The sequence below is a fragment of the Sander vitreus genome, chromosome 17 (assembly GCF_031162955.1).
Source record: "Sander vitreus isolate 19-12246 chromosome 17, sanVit1, whole genome shotgun sequence".
Taxonomy (NCBI): Eukaryota; Metazoa; Chordata; class Actinopteri; order Perciformes; family Percidae; genus Sander; species Sander vitreus.
This window is the reverse complement of record NC_135871.1, coordinates 22783603-22805177: the sequence shown is the minus strand read 5'-3', so window position 1 is coordinate 22805177 and position 21575 is coordinate 22783603. Positions and strand designations below refer to the sequence as shown.

Sequence of the window (21575 nt, the reverse complement as noted above, 5' to 3'; positions counted from 1 at the left end):
CCTAAAGGCAAACAGTTGATGATCATGCAGAATTGTATTATTTTATTCATACTGTAATTATAGTCACACTTACAACTCTTTGATGTGAAACTGCAGAGAAACAATCATACACATGACCGAGCACCTTGCCTGCAGACTTTGATAACATCAGTTGTGGTATGTCCCTCTTAACAAAACGACTGATTCAAATGTTTTTTACAGGATACAGGGCTTTGGTGTCATGCTGACTGTGTGAGTGTCTTCTTTATTCTTGGACATGCTTCTTACCTTTAAGTGAACATCCCAGACCTGAGCATCATACTGCTGGTGTTGAGCAGCGCAGAGTCCGGCCTGCTGGGCCAGTTGACAAAACAGTCTCAGAGTTTCACCTCGCAGTGGAGCAAACACCAACGCGGTGCCCTGGATAGAAAAGGAGAGGAGGGTGAGTACTTCTGGAGTTGGATAGTGAAAATAGTGGCATAGTAGAGTTATGGGGGACTTCACACCTCATTACATTTGTTGTTTAGCTTTACACACACACACACACACACACACAATGCGTTTCACTATCTTTGTGGGGGCCCGTCATTGACATAATGCATTCCCTAGCCCCTTACCCTAACCTTAACCATCACAACTAAATGCCTAACCTTAACCCTTACCCTCACCCTAACCATGACCTAATTCTAACCCTAAAACCAAGTCTTAATCCTCAAACAGCCCTTTAAAGTTGTGGGGTCCAGCATTTTGGCCCCACAAAGCCATCCGGACCCCACAAGTATACTGTATTCCCGGTTTTTGGACCCCATGAATATAGTTAAACAAGAACACACACACACACACACACACACACACACAGTTGCCAGTATGTCTCTCTCTTCCCTTTGATTTTTACCAGGTACATAATAGATGATAAACCAAACAAATAAAGCTCTACTAACCCAACCAACCCTGGAAATGTGAACACACGTGTAGGTGAGACTTGTCTACTTGTACGTATGTGTGTGTGTGTGTGTGTGTGTGTGTGTGTGTGTGTGTGTGTGTGTGTTGTGTGTATCAGAAAGATAGAGACAGTTTGTATGTGCACAAGCATCACAGACGTCCTGCAAATACTAAGAGGATTACCAACAGGTTCAAAGTTTTTTTGAAATCCTTCAGCTTTCAGTTGTATTTCATGTGGATCATGTTAATATTGTTTTAATTAAATGTAGCAAAGAGGGATGCTCACACAAACACATGCATACAGTTCAGCAAACAACGATACACACTGACACAACACAAGCTAAATGAACACAAAGAGCAGGATCACAACACTTGACAGATGATTTTTCATCTGTATATCCAGTTTCACCCCCCCTTCTAAAAATACAGCAAAAGTAAACAAACAACTCCTCCCAGCACTAATCAGCTGATTAAGGGGATCCAGCCCACCGGATGGAGCACCTTTGTCAGAAACAACAAATTAGTGCCATTAGATGGGAGAATTAATTGCTTTGTTAATTGCTTAATCAGCTTAGCAAATTATTAAATATTTGGCAAAGCTTGTTGTGGCAGCGACAGTCTGATGGCCGACACTCAAATCATATTAGCCCCTGAATTATCTCCACTGGATTAAAGAGAGAGATGCATGAAGAGAGACTTAACACACAGATGTACAACAATGGCCAGATGTCATGTCTGCCATTTGACAACAGCAGCTTCTGCATTCAACTGCAACAGAGACACATATTTGGGTTGTAGGTGTTACTGTGCATGTCACTGTCTGAAATGTCAGCTGAGGGAACGTGTGTCACTGCTGGCAACAAAATGAATGTAATATTAATAATATAATCCTTCTTGTCTTTCTAGTTACCTCTGCTGTTTGTAACACATGTGATAAAGAAACTGGATTTTAAAGGGTTAGTTCACATATTTTCCAAACATATATATTTTCTCACTAATCTATGTCTATGTCTATATCTGTCGCTGAGATTTCTGCTTCCACCCCAATAAAATTAAAGTGAATGGAAATTCATTTGAGGTGCTGACAGCATTTAAAAATGGCATAAAAAATACAACATCTCCTTCTAGAAACAGGGTCCCAAGTGTGCTGGATTATCCAGAGAACATATGGTCAGCGGTTTTCACGGGGACTATTTCTTCTGTAGAACATAGTTCTAGTAAAAACAGTTCACAGCGAGGTCTGTAGATTAATCCAAGAAACAGTGACAGTGTTTATGAAAGGACAGGTTGCTCCTGTAATTTCTGTAATTTGAAACTTGAAATTACTTGGCGTTGACGTGACAACCACATTATAACCTGCATGTTTCTGGTTCATCATATCATAACACCCATGTTGGAATTCAAAATGAAAATGTATTTTCCACCAAATGTCCTTTCCTGCTTTTTTCTTCTTCCATTTCTCCTCACTGTCCATCTTTCCCATACCTACATCTTTCCCATCCATCTCTCTAATCCCTCATCCCTTTATGTGTTCTCTTCTCCTTCTTCTCTCCTTTCCTCCAGTGCTGTTTTCACCTCTTTTTCATAAACAGATATTCTCTGTACCAGTCTGGCATATGTACTTAAAACTGACCCCTCTTCCCTCAGATGAATAGAAACCTCAACCGTATCTCTTCCAGCTTTTTGCTTTGGCTGTCACAGCGTGGGGTCTTATCGCGAGGCCAAAAGGGAGAAGTTGCCTCGGATTTATGATTAAGGAAAGGCAGAAGAGACAGAAGACGGAGATCAGAGCGATGCATTCAAGTTGCTCATAATAAGCATTAAAGCATTACATGATATTAATCCTTTCAGACTATTAATGTGTATAGGGTTTTGAGCGAGGCCTAATTATGATTGAGAAGAGTGGGTGGTGATTTAGAGGAAGGGGATAAGCAGCGATATATACAGTAGACACACAGAGCCAAACAAACATGCACACACACACACACACTTACGTTGGGTTGCAGTAATCTCCTTATAGCATCAACCAGGCTGGCTCTGTACTGGTCGAGAAACAAACTGAGAGGGAGAGGGAGAGACAGGTTAGAATGCTTTCCTATGATAGCAGCTCCAGATAAAGCAGCAGGCTATTTATTTTCTTTTGTTCACAAATAAATCCACCAACAGGAAGAAGGGGGAAACAATTTGCATGAGTAAGACGCTCTTCCTTTTTGTTTACGTTTGAGTTTCCATGTGTATTCACCTCAGACTGTTGTCGAGGCACTGAGAAGAATGCAGAACATCAGAAAATCCAACGTGCACAGATACCATCACCTAAAGTAAACAGACACGTGTGCATGCACAGACATACACACTTTTACTGGGACACTTCAAAGCGACGCGAAAAGCACCTTGAATTTGTGGAATTAATACCTGGAGTGTGTGCTCTGAAGTTAATATGAAGATATAAGAACAAAAACAACACACAGAAGGGAAAATAATTCTAAAATCTAATTAACTGGTTGAATTGTACATTAAACACCACTGTACTGTAGCTTGCATGTGTGTGTGGGAGTTAGAGTATTTGAGCAGAAAGAGAAATGTGAGTTAAATACTGACAGAAATGTTTATATGGTCATTTATGTGTTGGGGGAGGTCATAGCAATTAACTCTCCATAACTTGTTCAAGCACTGATATAAATATTAAAATATAAATTAGCCAATAAAGTGTTTTCTTTCTTTCTTTATCCCTTCATAATTCACTTTTTGAAAACAAGATGATTTTACATATATGGCGAATTTTAAGATGGGATGGTAGATAATGCAACACACACAGGCCCAAATCGACTCCAATCATTCTAAACAAAGTAACACCTGTTTTTATTTCCACAAAGACACATTTTAATCCATTATGCAATATAGTAGTGTGGTGTGTGTGTGTACCTATTATCACAGATGAAAGTGGAGTAATTTGACTAAAATGCAACAATACAGTACAGATTTGACATAATCCCGCACATCCGTCCAATTGGCCAGCGTAGTGGCAATCTGGATGTAACTTTCCCAATCACAGCCTTTGACCTCTCCTCATTCAAAATCCTCTGATCCCAGTGAGAGAGGTGCACGTCACAGAATCCCCTCACTGCATCTTTGCCCATACCTACACAAAAAACAGGACCTACCACAAGGTCTCACTGAAACCAGGATGTGTGGATGTATGTGTGAAGTTTGTTATTCTTCTAAGGTTAGACAGAGGTGCGAAGTTTATTTGACTTGGAAGGTGAGAGGTTTGTGTTTGGTTTATTTTGCCACAGATATCAGTTTACGGGAAAAGTGAGTGGTAAGAAAAACAAGGAAGTGAGCTAGATGGGTGGAGGCAACAGCTCAAACACCCAGACAGACAGACACTAGAGGGCAGGGGAAGGACACCATGTCATTAAGAGGGCAACTGTTAATAACAAAAAAGAGCCACGGTCATTGCTGATGAAAGGTTTTCCTTTAAAGATGTATACTGCTACAACATTTTGATAAATACACACAGTATGTTGCATAAAGTAAGGCTAATAACAACTACCCATTACTGTAAGTCATGTACTGTAAGTCATGTCATTCAGAAAAAATCCAAAGTTGAACTGCTAATTAAATAATGTGTCATACACAGGTATCTCTTATAGATAATGGAGCCATTAGTTTAAGATTACAATTACAGGAGCAGGAATTGTTAATTTGAACAGAAACAGGGCAAATAAAAGTTTATGGAAGACAGTCAAAAATGGTGCAACTAAAAAAAAGAGAGGAATACAATAAAGCTTTTAGATTTAAAGATTTAAGGGAAATCCCCACTGCTCTATGATTGGGTATGCCAATCATACATAGTATCTGTCCATTATATACTGTATCCCTGTTGGTTAGTTTTAACTTGTGACCACTGTTACTGTTTACTTATGCAGTTTTGACATTTGGCAAATCATTATTATCTAGTTCTATCACCATGACACATTAAATAATGTTTTGATAGCCACCCTTTGCAGTGCTGTAGTTAAGTTACTTCAGATTGTATCTCCTTAAAGTACTAATACTATTTTGTCTACCACCTGTATACAAAAAATATTTAATATTTCACCATGGCTTTATGGAAGCAAGTAATTTGTTGTTGAGTTTCTGACTTAGTTTGGCAGTCACAGATTATTATGTGTGCCAGTGTAATATTCATGTACTCTCAAGTTGAGTGGACTCCCCCTTTAAGAACCTCTGATGTCCCCAGACTGTCAGAGACCTATTGTCTCATGCTGACCCCTCCCACCCGGGTCAGCCCAGCGAACTCTAGTCAAAACTGACTGGAGGTCAAAGGGCACAAAACGTGTGTGTGTGTGTGTGTGTGTGTGTGTGTGTGTGTGTGTGTGAGAGCGAGAGAGAGGGCGTTGCTGCTATATTTGTCTGCTTACAGACGTAAATGAACATACAGGATGTCGTCAAAGCTGCAAGGGTGAGACCATGGAAACACATGACATCACCTATTAAGCTTCATTTACTCAAGTGGAAATTTAAGGGTTACGATTTTATATTTTTATTGGCATTACTAGGATAATACTAGTATTACTGTACCTAACAATTCATTTCGGGTTTTGCTACCCATTGCATACATTATATATATATATATATATATATATATATATATATATATATGTACTAATACCAAACTGTAAAAATACTCTGTTACAAGTATAAGTATAAGTAAAAGTTCTGAATTGAAAATGTTACTTAAGTAAAAGTATGTACGTACAGTATCATCAGGAAAATGTACTTAAAGTATTAAAAGTTACTGAAACTAGAAACTGGAATTAACAGTTCATCAGCTAATCATTTTAGCTGGATTTGTAGGTCTTTATATTGTTGGGTAGCTTAATTTATAGTAAAACGTACATGTGTTTTGTGTGCAAAATTTTGTAAAGTAACTAGTAACTAAAGCTGTCAGATTAATGTAGTGCAGTAAAAAGTACATTTCTCTCTGAAATGTAGAGGAGTAGAGGTAGAAATTCCATGAAAAGAAAAGACTCAAGTAAAGTACAAGTACCTCAAATTTGTACTTGAGTACTTGAGTAAATGTACTTAGTTACATTCCACCACTGCTTGTATCCAAAATGAGCCAAACAAAAACATATGAGGCAGTACTATCCTCAGTTTGGTCAAAATCAGATCAGAGTTTCTAAACCAAACTTTCTTCTAACTGTCAAGAATTGAACCGACAACCTTTAAGCTATTAGTCAGTTAGTGTGCCTTTCAGTATGATTCCAATTTATATGAATTTCCTTGACATGTATTTTCTTGATTTCAGATGATTCAATCCCAAACCATCCAGGAGATTCCCTCTTACCACATGTGCTGTCATGTGGGAAAATAGGACTAGGCCACTTAAGACTGCAATAGTAACAAAACCTCGTGACCACGTTCACAAAAAGAAACAAAACAACACATGCTAACACTAAACAGAGCTTGTGAAGTCCAATGCAGTAAGCGTGTTAGACCCTCTTAAAAACTCAGTTAATACCAAAACTATCAGGCAGCACAACACTGGTTTCACTCTTTCATCCTATTAAGCAGTATACAATGATGTATGTGTAGTGCAATGTCACTCTTAGAAAGTGACTTACACTTTTGTTGGCAAAGACACTAAGTGTACTTCCAGGAATAACCCTGTTGAAGTGGTAAAAAGGCCGGACGCATCTTGGTTTCTTTGTTCATATTTACCGAATATGAATCTTAAATTAATTAACATATGATTGATAAATGTTTTCAGCTGTTTGTTGTTTAGAATGACTACAATTCTAAATAGTAATACATGTTCATTCAAAAGAACACCAGTACTGCTACTACAACCTGAATGAGATCAGAATGAGCAACAGAGGTTATGTTGATCAAATATTTATCACTGACACAATTAAGCTCCGATGACACAGAGGGCTCTACATATTTTTAATGTTCTCATTACTTTAGTGTGGTTAATGTTCTATAGACCTCGTACACAAATTCTAATAATTTCAATTTGTAGTCATATAGTATGTAGCACAAGTTTGCAAAAACTAAAAGGGTTGACACTGTTTCATTCCACTATCAGAAAATTAAAAAACAAAGTGCTGCTGTAGAAGATGCCTACATTAGGCAAATAAAATAAAAAAGGACTGCAATTCAGAAAAATATTATATGATGGAAACAGATCAACATGAGCAAAAGAGAAGAAAGAAACAAAGTTGACAACGGAAGAATCAGAATTCTTGAAGTGATTTGTTTTACAGTAAAATATTGTACCAGCAATGTAATATTGACTTCTACAGAATGTGATGAAGCATTAAGTTAGAAAGTACAGACAGGCAAACCACAACAGAAGGTGATAATGTTTTAGTATATTAATTAAAATATATAAATGATAAAAAAAACAATGTTTCTTGATCCATCATAATCTGAAAGCACCCAGCAGCAATCACTTATTGTCCCAACTTCATCTAAAGTGCAACAGATTGCCATTACATATTTCTGACCTTCTGTAGGCTTGTGCTATTGTGCTACATAGAGCTTTAAACAGAGTAGTGTTTTTGTGTTTGTATGTACCAGTAATGTGTTCAAATTCAAATGTAATCTGGTTAGGTATTACAGTACAAAAATATATAAAATGCACACGCACACACACACACACACACACACACACAAACACACACATGCACAAACAGGGCTTTATCTCAGTGCCCACACATGGACAGCTTTTGGAGAAAGCAGACATGCCAACATCCCAGCCAAGGATCCTCTGCCACCCACATGCCCACTGCAGGAATCCCTCTCTCCCCCCACTGTCTTACACACACACACACACACACACACACACACGTACAAGTAGACAAATCTCACCTACACGTGTGTTCACATTTCCAGGGTTGGTTGGGTTAGTAGAGCTTTATTTGTTTGGTTTATCATCTATTATGTACCGGTTAAAATCAAAGGGAAGAGAGAGACATACTGGCAACTGTGTGTGTGTGTGTGTGTGTGTGTGTGTGTGTGTGTGTGTGTGTGTGTCTGTGTGTGTGTGTGTGTGTGTGTGTGTGTGTGTGTGTGTGTGTGTCCTCATTAAAAAATCCAGCGTCAATGAATATTAAACCTTTTTGTTGTAAAGGTTTCACTGCTGGACACAAGGTGTCTCTTATTTCATGTCCATTCTCAGTGTACTGTATGTGCACTGGAGGTTTCAAAATGCAGCTTCACGCTTGTGTAAAGTTGCATACTGGGTCATGATCGGCTCAAAACTAGTTGTGATGTCACAAAATCCTGCTCATAGGTAAACATATTCAAATAAGAATTAAGGTGAGCGCAGAGAAACTTTCCTCCTTCAGAAGCTGAATGTGAAAATGTCAAACTGCACAGTATAGGTCACACATCTAAGTGAAGTAACAATAAGCAAAACACTTTCTTGAGTAACACATTTTCTCTTACATTCCTTTGATTTCACTAGCATCTCATTCTCTCCATTATCCACTTGTTTCACCCGTCTTCTTTCTATCATCCTTTTCTACACCTCCTTTTTATTGTTTCATGATGGGGAACCGTGTCTTAAGCTTTATTTGGTTGGACAGGTTAAACAGGCAGAGTAGGAAGAGTAAGATGGGTGACTGGGTGACTTTCTGTAAAATGACAGTTGGGGGCTATTTTCCTACTTTTGTGACAATTGGAATGATAACTGTGTTTTGTGTGTGTATATACTGAATATAGCCATTTCACAACTGTAGCACAGCTATTGTATACCTGGCCTTGACATGTTATATCTAGAGACCACGTCTAACAGTCGTATATATCACACACAGAGAGGCAGTTTATAATGTCTTGTTCGAGTGGTGTAATTTTATCACATTAAAAAGTTGGTGAAGCAGTGCCACAGTACCACTAACATAACATTTCTAAAAGCAAAATCCAATTGAAGAACAGTTGCATAATACCCCCGCTTCAAGGATAGGCAGGATATCTAAAGAAGTTAGCACATAATGAGACTGCTAATACACAATGTTCCACCAAACTCTTCTCCTTTCCTTGCTCTGTTGCTTCTCAGCGGTGACTCCGTTGCTAATCATTTGTAATAATTTATACTCTTTATTGATCCCCAATGGGGAAATTACAATTTACACTCTGTTGTTATTACACACTGCACACAGGCCTGAAATACACACACACACGCTCAGGTCCTTTTACATGCACTAATGGAGAGATGTCAGAGTGAGTGGGCTGTGACTGCTGAACAGGCGCCCTGAGCGGTTCGGGGGGATTCGGTGCCTTGCTCAAGGGCACGTTGGCAGTGCCCAGGAGGTGAACTGGCACCTCTCCAGCTACCAGTCCACCTCCGTATTTCGGTCCGTACGGGGACTTGAAACAGCGACCCTCCGGTTCCTAACCCAACTCCCTACGGACTGAGCTACTACCGGTGGGAGCTATAATTAATCGGAGAGGAAGCTGCATTGTTGACCTTTTTCACAGGTTAATATCACCATGATGCGCCCGTTAATCGGTCAGCCATCACTCTTCAACCACCACCACTGCAATTATCACACAGTCACTCACTCACATACACACACAGAAAAGATAGACACCACAGAGAAGCACACACACCACGAACACCCATGACTAAAGCATACATCTGCAGAGAGAAATGGGAAATCTGAAGAACCTGCGATATCAGAAATTCACATGCAATTTACTCTGTTCTTAGACTGTCTGCATCTATCTATTGTACACACACGTGCATAGTCCACTGTAAAATATCCTCTATTAGCTGCCGGCTCTCTTTCTCTCTCTGGGTTTTGCACCTGACTATTACCTGTAATGACCGTGACATTACAATAATGATAACGCTGTTTGCTAATGCTGCACTTAGCACACATGCACATACTCGTGCAGATAGACACACACACTGTACACACGCTAAATTTGTTCAGTGTTTGTGAAGCTGGAAAATAGTCAAGTACTTTCATTTCATCCAACAGCATGTCCATCTTCCCAGCATGTGTGTGTTTGTTTGTTCATGTGTGTATGCTAGTATGCAGATGTGGTGGTAAACGGGCGTAAATGTGTTTGCTATAAGCATCTCATCTCTCCCGCTGCAGACTTTTTTAAACTGCAGCGAGAGAGCTTCACCAGGAAGTAGAGAAAGGTTCTGCAAAGTGTTCCCTTCACAATACGACAACCAGTCAAGGTCAGCTGTAAACTCTCAGTTGAAACACTCTGGGCAAGCCCGTGCTTCTCCCTCCAGAGTCTTCTAAAGGCTTGTTGAGGCCAAAGTAAAGTCCCTCTTTATTTCCTGTATTAACTCCTCCCACACCTGCACATTTCTGGCCTCCTAATATCGGGACCGGAGCATTGGAGACCCCACCCAGAGAGTGCAAAAAGGCCAGATACTCCAAAGGATGTGACTTTGTCACTTTGCACTGAATCACAGCTAAAGACTTGAAATTACTCTCTGAGACTAGCCTGGCTAGTTCTAGTTTAGCACAACTTCAGTTTTTCTTTAAATGCTGATCATGTATATTTTTTAGTCCTAACATCCTTTTTATGTGAAAGAATACAACTTGGCATTCTTGGCATAGTTTGAGAAAATATAAAAATTCTCCATCTCTCAGACATTTTATTCTCTCTCTAATAGATACTGCAGGTGTGTACTGACTGGGGCCAGGATGCAGTAGTTGCAATGAGCAAGGTGTACTTACCCTTTTATTTACCACTACAGCCCTGTGTGTGTGATATGCATTTTTCTTGTGTTCTGATCCACCCACTGAAAGTAAATATAGCTGAAGAAAGCTAATCTGTAATGCAAATGAGTAGCAGCTGCTCATTTGGATGTGCGTGTGTGAGTGTGTGCATGGTGGTAGTGTATGTTTCGCTATGATAATGTGGTGTGTGTGTGAGTGTGTGTTTGTGTGTAATGTCTAGCCAATATGCTGTCTGAGTGATGTCTGGTCTGTGGGGGATCGTGATATAGCTTGTTCCTTAGCTATTTGCACTGTGTGTGTGTGTGTGTGTGTGTGTGTGTGTGTGTGTGTGTGGGTGCATGCGCGCGTGCATGCACGCATGTAAACAAGTCAAGGTTGCACAATCCATCCTTTTTTATCACTTTGCTACAAAGAGTTAAAGAAGGGAATTACTTTTCAGAGGAGCAATACAAAATCTCAATTCAATGCAATTCTTTCCCATTCTTCATGTTTTTTTCCAAGGATGTCACAGTGCGGGATACTCAAAAGAATCCTGATACATTCTACCTCACACAGTACAATTGAGCGACAAAAAAGATGTGATTCTCAATTGGCCACGAGATCTACATTTCAATGAATGATAGTCTAATTGTTATGTTTATGTTGCTTTCTCTCTCCATTTCCATCTCCATTTCTACTCCTCCCTAAATCCGCCCTTACCTCTTTCTTTATCTTATGGTGTCTTCTTCCTGCAATTTGCCTAAGTCATCCATTTGCTGGGACACCAAGCATGAAAACGAGGCAATTTGGTGTAAAATGGAGGCAGGCGGCCATCTGAGCATATGTATGTGTGAATGTGTGTATGTGTGTGTGTGTGTGTGTGTGTGTATGTGTGAACATACCAGTCTGCACACATGACAATGTCAAAGTGACCCTCTAGTGCCGTAATGTCTGACTCACAGTCCCACCTCACCACCCTGTAAGCACACACATAAAACAGAATCAAAACCAAAGTTTAATATTTGCAGAGTCGGTGACAGAAGAAGGCCAGTGTTCATGAAACTGCACAGCGAGCAACAGCAGGTTGTCTTTCCCTGCTTCTTTTCTCTTTTCACTTTGAGCTCCCTGACACCGCTCTCTCTGACACCAACTGTGTTTCCGCTTCCGTTGAGACTTGGAGAAAGTGTCAGGGAGGGAAGACATGTCATTTGTGAGGTAAAGAGAGGGAGCTTCTGACATGACACTTGACATTTATACCATGAACACACACGCACATACACACACACAAAACATACATGTTGCTATTCAACATCCACACTGTCCTCTCTCTTCCTCTTTATCTTATTGGCATGAACACTGCCAGAGCAGGATCTACCTGGTTTACAATATACCATAAGTCAGAATATAAGGGGAAAACAAAAACAAATAGTTCACACATTACTACACAATATATACTACACAACCCTATATACAGTATAAAAAATTATTCAAGAACTATTCAAGAAAATAAAATATATATGATAGGAAGTGTTGCAGTGTCTCCATGTCTTGTTGTTGGCAGAACTGACACGGCCTGTTTTCTCTGATCTCAATGACCAGGTTGCGGTCACCCAGTCTGTATTTTATTAATGTCTTTCTCAGTTACTGATCACTCACAGCGCTCAGACAATGTGCTACTTGGTATTTTATGGTCAATGCTAAACACCATTGACGTTTTTGGTGTAGATTACCAGTGATTCATGTGTTTTTCTTTGTCTTTGGATACAATTTGGTTGTTCCGGATTGTGTAAGGGCTCTACTGTTCACAGCTTTCTCCTCCATCTCCTATTCCACACCATTTTTCCCCTCTCTCTCACAGACTGTTAGGCAGAGTGGGGGATTATTAATTAGGCATTATTAACACTTAGTAAACAAAACATTAGGCCCCGCTAGAAACACAATCTCGATTCACGGCAGGAGGTCCCAACACGCGCGCACACACACATACGCATGCATGTGCACACACCATCACGCAACATTGCCCCTCCCTCTCCCTCCCCTTGTCCAATCACATCGTGCCCTTCGCCCTCTCTTGCGGTGCGGCGATGACAGCAGGCATAATCTGAAAAGAAAACAATCAAAGTAATGTAGCCTAATTATACGTTTACTTTTTCACTCCATCTTCCACTCATGTAAATATGTGCATGAGGGAGAAACGGAGAGAGAGAGGAGGAGGGAAGACATAGGGGAGCAAAACACTCAGTCAATGGTAAAATGGCTTTTTTTGAGACAGGGACAACAATTAAATACGTTTTAGCCCGTCCTTGCATATGAGGTGTATGTGTGTGTGTGTGTGTGTGTGTGTGTGTGTGTGTGTGTGTGTGTGTGTGTGTGTGTGTGTGGTGGAAAGTTATCTTGATGGTTTCTGGATCTCTATCAAAAGGGAATCATTTTGCTTGGATGACTGTGTGCATGTAAACACACAAATTATACTTACAGAATGGATATTACAGTATGTAGCTAACAAGGGTGATCTTACTGATATTTAAAGACAAACTGTTTGAACTTGACACTTACTCAACATGAAAATCTGATTTGATTGTATTTTAAGTTTGCGATTAATAGAATTCATAAAAGAGAATTATACAATACAATGGTATAAAGATGTGTTGGTCCAAAACCATCAATTACAGGTATTTGACAATGGCACTGAACAAAACAATTTCACGTTTATCATTTGAAAATGTCAGCCAATAGTTAAGTCAAATACTGTGCAGGACTTGATATTCTGGTGATGATTAGGTTTAGGTATCTAACATGGTAAATAGAAAGATAAAGAGCTAAGGAAATAGGCTCACCTGGCAGATACCTGTGTTGACCCAAACTTTCCAGCTTGCCTGTTTCTCTCAGCCAGCCCTCGTACATCTGACATGCCATGGTCAAGGATTCATCATAGACACACACATTACATCCTCAACTGTAGGAAAATGCTTGAAGATCCCATATTATATTAAATATATGTTCTCTCTATTCATACAGTACATATGGCCAAATATGTTTACAGTAGATACAAATCACAAACTGAATCCTTGCAGTTAGGCCTCCAGTGGGCTGAAATTCAAATTACAGTAAAGCCATCATGTTTAGAATGTGAAGATGGCCTGTGTCTATGAAGAATTGTCAAAACAGAAGCTACACCAATTTTCACCAGAGTTCTCCAATAGTATTTTTCTACAGATAAAAATGTTTGCTAAAAACCACCACTGATGTAGTGTATTTAATATATATTTGCTAATTCAAATAATCTTTCATGCAAATCCAAATGTACTGCCAAATATCATAACAATGTTTATGTGAACCATACTGCCGCATGTTTGAAACACAAAACGTGGATTTTAGGATGGAGGAAAGAACATTGGTCATCTACCTCTACCATCCACATTCCCTTACTAATCAGGAGATTCAAACTGTCCCATCAAACGATATTCAGATTTTTGGAGTGGTGTGTCATGTCACAAAAGAGATACATCAAGACCCTATTTAGGTAAAAACACACATATAGTAGACACCAACATAGAGACAGCATGAGTGAGCAGAGATGATCTTCAGGGATAGAGAGCCAGCCTGCAGAAGCAGATCACAGCAGCCTTTGGCTGGATCAATGGGAAAGCTTTTAACCACAGACACACAAACTCACACTGTCCCTATTGCACACAAACACAGATGTGCAGATGAACGCATACAAAGGCAGGGCGATTGATGTCAAGTTGCCTAGTAATACACTGGCTTGTGGAGTTTCAAAGCAATTCAATTAGGATTTCCTTGTCTTTAAAGTCTGCAAAGAGCTGAGACAAATCCAATCGACAAAGACGGAGAGCAAGAGAGACAGAGCAGGAATGCGTGATAAGTTCATAGATGGATTGATAGCTCGAGAGACGATCCAAAATCAAAGAGGCCTCTTAGACACAAATACACAATAACATGCAGGTTAGCACACATTTATATACAGTCGCACACGCTGGACACCTGGCATCAGTGTATTATGCATAGGGATGACAGAGCGAAGAGCAGAGCAGCTTACTGTAATCTCATCACCAGCACACCACTGGGGGAGAGGTCAGCACACACACACACACACACACACACACACACACACACACACACACACACACACACACACACACACACACACACACACACACACACACACACACACACACACACACACACACCACACGCAGAAATAAAGAGGAAAAAGTGAAAGAGAGAGACAGATTTGAGTATTATTGAACATTAAAGTGGAGGAATATTTGCTCCCATCAGGCGAAGTAGACAAGTAGCAGCCAATGGCATGCATCAATCATTCTTAATGGAACATTTCAATTGATTTTCAACATGAGTATTCAAGGTCACAGCAACAGTCTCTCCTCTCCATGGTGTTTGTGTGTGTTTCTGTATTATAAATGAGGTCAACAATTTCTAAGGAAAGGGAAAAATCTATTCCCTATATATAACTACATGTCGTTGACTCATAACTTCTTTTTCTGCTTATCTCCTCATCCATTTCACTGTATAAAACTGAGCCATATCACAACCCACTATCTCTTTCTATTGTAACACAGGCCGCACAATAAGGGCATGTGAGACAAACAGTAACCATTAGCACAAGGCTAAGACCAACAGCTTCCTCAGAGGGAGGAAATGCCACACAGTGCCTGCAGTATGTGAATGGGACAATTTGGCTGAGCCCAGAGCAAATTATTGTTGTCTTTCTTAACCCTCCCGCTCTCTTTCTGTGTGTGTTCAATCCATTCTCGCTATGATTTCACTTACAATTCTCTCCGTGTTTGTTCTGTGAAACAAAGCAGTCGGTCAATGGTGTATTGTTTGTGTGCCCAAGTGTGTGTGTGTGTGTGTGTGTGTGTGTGTGTGTGTGTGTGTGTGTGTGTGTGTGTGTGTGTGTGTAACAGGCTCCGTAATGTTATTGTTTGGTCTTATTCTGATCAGTAAATGAGCATTGTAGACTGAGATATTGTAAGAACAGCTAAATATGGAGAAGCCATGTCGGTCAATGGGGAAGAAATGTGTATTTATATTTCTTGCTTCTATGAAACAACTGTAACAGTCAGAGCTTTTTTTTCTTGTCTGTTCAGTTGTTGAGTGAATAAAGCAAGATCTGGGAGAAATGGAGAAAAAGGACAGGATGATGGGAAGAAAAGAGTGGGAAAGCAAGAGCCTACAAAAGGACATCAGACAGGGAGAAGAGTAAAATGGGTAGTAAAGAATAGCAATATGGTTTTCAAGCTGACAGAGTTGATCAATAACCCACTCAAAGAACAAATGTTGGCAAAAAAAATCTCACCTTAAGATTTGTCCTAAAATTGTAATTATAGGCCTAAACCTTAACCACACACAAACACATTTTAAACAAACCTTGATTGTTCCTGTTTCTGAAATACTCATCAAGCCCTTACACCAGCCTTTGCATTAGATGAAGTCTTAAACTAAATCTGACAGGATGGCAATTACTATGCTCTTAACATGGCATTGTGGACAGCTAGGATTGGTAGATGCCATGTTGAGTGCCAGTGCTGGGTATTTGTCACTGTGAGTGCCCCATCTGCTGCTTATTCCTGAATATAAAAGAGGTGGATCGCTATTCTTCCTTCACTCCAACCCAATCTCTGATTTCAGGGCTGAAACACCAAGGTTACAGCACACGGTCTACTTTTTGTTTATGATTCTGCCTAAAAGAGAAACTACGGCTACAGCAGAGCCACTGGAAAAATAGATCACATAAGTAATGAATCTTGATCACATAGCATGAAAGAGATTAAAATACTAGCAGAATTAATTAGCAATAATAATGGTTTAGATTGCAAGATGTTTATGATGTTTAATAGACAATGACTGGCACAATGATTAATGACTGATTAAGCACTACTATTACTACTTAAGGGGTTGCAAATTTGCATATATATCGTATATATACATTTAGTTGCCAGTTTATTAGGTACACCTAGCTAAAACTTATACTTACTAATTATAAAAGATATAATGTTTAGTTTTTGCTGAAACTGTTTAAGAAAGGTTCAACTGAATGAATATCTTTGGAGGATGTAGTTTGTGGAAACTGAGTGTATCAAAAAGCACATGTGAAATCTTACACTGCACTAAATTTTATATTTAATGGGATGTGTCCGAAAACCACAATCTGCCTGATCTTTTTGTGTATAGGAATGCACAAACAAACTGAATAATTGAATAATCAAATTTAAATAAATAAGACAAAAGTGTTCACATAAATGAATGAATCCATATGAATGGATGTAAATACATGTGAGCTAGAGGAATGAGGCAGAGATAGAGAGAAAAGAGAAGGAGAGAGGACGATGAAAGGATACTCTGAATGGACTTCTCGTTCCCATCTGATAGCAGTACTTCCTTCACGTCAGCACAAATGGCAACCTGAGAGACAGAGACACAGGAAAGAGACATGAAGAGAAATGAAACAAAGAAAAAAACCAAAATCACCCTTAGATGAAGCAAACATCTGAACACACACACACACACACACACACACACAAAATAATGACATAACCGTATCTACAAAGCTTCACTCTTGGCAGCCCAGCCCACCCCACCTTCTCTTACTATTGCTCCCTCTCCTCCGTGCCATTTCCCTCTCTATCTTCACCCCATTTTTATGTCTGCATTATTCTAATCATTCAATCAAATCAGTCAATACTTTTATCATTGTGGCTAGCGGTGGGGGCTGCTATCTTGCTATCACTCTGTTCAGTAATTGCATTGTGACAGGGGATGATGGCAAGCGCAGAGCCTTTTCACTGCGGGTGTTTATCGGGCCGAGCCATCACTCCGTTCGGCGCTGTCACTCTGCACTCGGCTCGCCGGGCCTGCCTGATGCCCTTCATATAACTTTGCGGTGTAGACTGTGAGAGACGAAGAGAAAGAGAGGGAGCAAGACGGGAGAATGGCTAGAAAGCTTTGTGCTGCGCTGTGTCTCTGTGTGCGTGAGATATAGATATAGAGGTGTGTGCTTTACTATAATCTCATCATTTCACATTCTCTTTTCTTTGCAGATGCCTTTTTTATATCAAGTGTGTGTCAGGCTGTCAATTTCTGTTAAGGAGTGAGTGTGTGTGTGTGTGTGTGTGTGTGTGTGTGTGTGTGTGTGTGTGTGTGTGTGTGTGTGTGTGTGTGTGTGTGTATGTGTATGTATATGAGTGTCAGTTCAGGTACTGTAGCTATTGTGTTGGTATGCACACAATCCTATATGGCTGATTCACTGCAATCTTGACTCATGTTGCATGTAGCATATCAAGTGTATGAACATTTCTGTAACAAACAGAACACACACACATGCTTTGACACACATGTACTCACACAGACACACACACATGTTAAGGCCCTGCAGGGTGTATGAGAGGGTCACTGAGTGCTGTGCGTCCCACCATCTGCTCAAGTGGAGGAAGGGACCTTCAGGCTGAACCAGAGCATCCAGCTGAAAGATCAGGAGCCCAACGCTGCAACAACCCTCCACCCTCCAACACCACTATACACACATGTATAGTCAGTCAGGTTCTAGAAAATGTTCACAAACATCTTAATCTAAACAAAGGTTATCAAAATGTCGAACTGTACGCCGCTGTGAAGTACGTAATCCGATATCAAACCAAAAACCATACCTTTTGAGTCAACGCTTTTTCAGGCATGAAAAAAGCAGGATCGTTCCCTAACCTTAACCAAGTATATTATTGTAACAATGAAAACAAAGTAATTTAAAACCAAACCATGATGTTTCCCTAAACCCAATGAAACCTTAACCACAGCATTGTCACGTCATAAAACTGACTTATTTTTCAACAGTTTTTGTAACAGTTTTGGAAGCCACTGACAAATTATGTTATCCTGCTGATAGTGGCATCAGATCAGAACTATGTATTTTGTTGTTTAATTTTAAAGATTTGTTATATTCATACATTTGCTAATATGTGTAATTTGTTAAAATGTCCATCTGTCTAATGAAGCATTGTGCAACACAAAAGTCAGCACTTCTACAGTGTTTAATACACTCTCCTAGGAAGAGTAGGGGACCAAGTATTCTTCCCTGAGGCATAGCTGATTGGTTAGAACGAACACCATATTTACAGACAAAATAATTTACAGTTATTTTGGAGGTGTTTTGTTACTGATTATTAAGTGTTTGTCAAGTAATTTACAAGGGAATTATTTTTAGGAAGTTATTGCATAGTGTATCATTTTTGATTCATAGTGTTTGCACTTGAGTAATGATTTATAACTTAGATTTGTTTCTTAACTGACCATATTAAATGACGTGTGACTATATTTTGTGACGTCAAAATAGAACAGAAGAAAGAAGATTAAGAGTCTACAGCCATGCTAGCAGCTCTGTTAGGCTGTACTTGGGCACAACAGTACTTTAAGCTCATGACATACTCACAATGACTATTTTACCATGCATGAATGGTCACCATGTTCCCCATTTTAGTTTAGCATATTAGTATGCTAACATTTGCTCATTAGCACTATACACAAAGTATAGCTGAGACTGATGGGAATGTTATTAACATCAATGTCTGTACCATATTTCAAGGCAAGCCATTTAAATGTTGTCGAGACATTTAACTTTAAACCAAAATTGTCAGCTTGATGTTGGTACTAGATGAAAAATGTTCTGACCTGCTGGTGGAGCAAGGTGGTTGGAAAATCAACAAAGATATTAGGATTCTTGCTCATAAAAGACTGCACAAAATTATATCCAATAGTTGTTGAGCTTCTTCAGTCTGGACCCAAGTGATGGACCGACTGAACAACGGACCAACATTGCCATCCCTAGAGCCACGAGTGTAGGGTGGCTAAAAAACTTCACCAGGCTTGTCAGTGCAATCCATTTAAAAAAGATCATAGCTTTAAGGCAGAGTAGACCGCCAGGGACAGAGGGGGTTAACTATGCCTCAGAAATGGCCAGGGCATGAGCTTCAATTCTGCCAAGAGAAGCTTAATTTAATCTAGTTTGGGGTTAAGTTGAGGCTACAAATGTTGACATATCTTGATTTGATTGCATGTGGCAAAGTATTGTAGATGGATGCTTCCTGTGATGGGTTGGTTTACATCATCAGCATGAAGATGGGGAATTACATATAATAGTATCCTGAAATCTAGAGTGCAGTTTAACAGGACACTGGTGGACGATGTGTAGTTAAGGAATGGGGGATTGAAATCAGGGCCTAAAAATGTTATAGAACAGAAAATAAAGAATTAAGGAAGGGGGTGAATGAACGATGACAAAAAGTGGGGTGGAAGGGAGGGACAAAATGCAACAATTAAAGGAATAATTAATAAACTCTTGACATGGACAACAGAGAAAAAAAGTTGAATGTGGTGTCAGTGACGGATGACGGAGGGATGAGGAGAAGGAGAGGTGTGAAGGAAGGATTCCATCTCAAGCTACCAATGTCAAAACATGGTGTATTGACTGCCAAGAGATAAAACCAAGCTTTCTCACACACACCCCAGCCGTAGGGAATGCAAACACACACACACGCACATGCACATGCACACGCACGCACACACACACACACACACACACACACACAGAATGGCATCTAGCAGATCGATGGGACACTGACGCCTGCTATGAGGAGGGGCCCTTAAGACCCTGGCTAATAAACCCTATGGCTGACAGACTGTGATATATCTGAGTGTGTCAGTGTGCGTGTGTGCTGTGTCAATACACGACAGCCTTTAAGACCCAAGGTAGTTCATATAGCTAGGAGTTACAACTCAGGTGGTCTGATGATTGTGTGTGTGCTGATAAACATAATGAAAGAGCATATTATAATCATTATATTGGATACAAAAGTAATCCTGTTAATCTTAAAGACTGGTTTTACATACAAGGTACTCAAATTCTTAAAATATAAAATTGTTTGGGAAAAAAAAGCTGCCCGCACATCCATATCAAACCTGCAATATTCAGACAGTGTTTTGTCAATAATTATTGTGCGTTAATTCCAATTTGCCATTAATTTAACAAACAAGTTGGTAAGCAAGTAGGTGCTGTGATAAGATGCATCAATGCTCCTATACTGTGTTTTTTTGTGATTCTGGTTTTCATACAATCAAGTGTGAGGGGCATTCACAAATTATTTTATTTTACCATCGAGTCTGCCTTAATGGCATCTTAAGTTGCTAGCTGAATGTTTTCTCTTAAGACATTTAACAATGCTGCTGAGTAGAATTTTTGCTAAGCAGAGAACTCTTAAGCTAAGAGAAAAAGTGTGGTTGACTTTGTTACTATGGATGTGTTTCATGAATGACCTTTGTTTGATTCCTTGTTGTTCAATTCAACATAAAAATACAGTAGATAGCGGACCAAATACTATATAAATACATATTAACAGTTAAGGAATGTGTTTGACCAATTTAAAATGGAAAGCAAATTAAAGCTAATTGATAAAACAAAAAAACAAAAATCTATCTGTGAGCTTACATGCTGTAATAAATTAAATGTGTGAATGTGACACAGAGTCACAGTCTACAGGGACAGACAGACATTGCAAGTGTTGTCCAGCCAGGAAACTTAGCTTTGTGTTGATATTTGTTCCAGTTAATAAACACATCATCATCTTTCAATGGTGCAATTATCTAGACATACATACATCTGAAATTCCAACTCCAGAGTAATCTAACAATGAACAGGATGCTGTTTTTTTTATTCCTTATGTAACTAACTCTACTGTCATCAGAAAAACCTTGCATATGAAACAATGTACTTTTAACATATACTTTAAACAATGCTTTTAAAAGGTCAGGGTTGTTAGAATCTTTTAAAGACACTAAGCCAGATTGCCAGAAGTAGGTAATTAAAACGACTGTGATTAGGTTGTACTCATTTAGGAGTCTTCTGAATTTCCACTAACTGTTCAGAAA

General features: G+C 39.4%; 1 protein-coding gene across 1 annotated transcript in view; it reads right to left on the bottom strand.

Moving 5' to 3' along the window:
* Positions 1 to 21575, bottom strand: part of camkmt (calmodulin-lysine N-methyltransferase) — a 120877-nt gene that overhangs the window by 10555 nt on the left and 88747 nt on the right. The window contains exons 6-10 of the mRNA XM_078273012.1: positions 17003 to 17066; positions 13457 to 13523; positions 11522 to 11596; positions 2916 to 2979; positions 268 to 399 (exon numbers count right to left, since the gene is read on the bottom strand). Of these exons, the coding sequence (XP_078129138.1) occupies positions 268 to 399; positions 2916 to 2979; positions 11522 to 11596; positions 13457 to 13523; positions 17003 to 17066 (402 nt within the window). The remainder of the gene's footprint in view (positions 1 to 267; positions 400 to 2915; positions 2980 to 11521; positions 11597 to 13456; positions 13524 to 17002; positions 17067 to 21575) is intronic.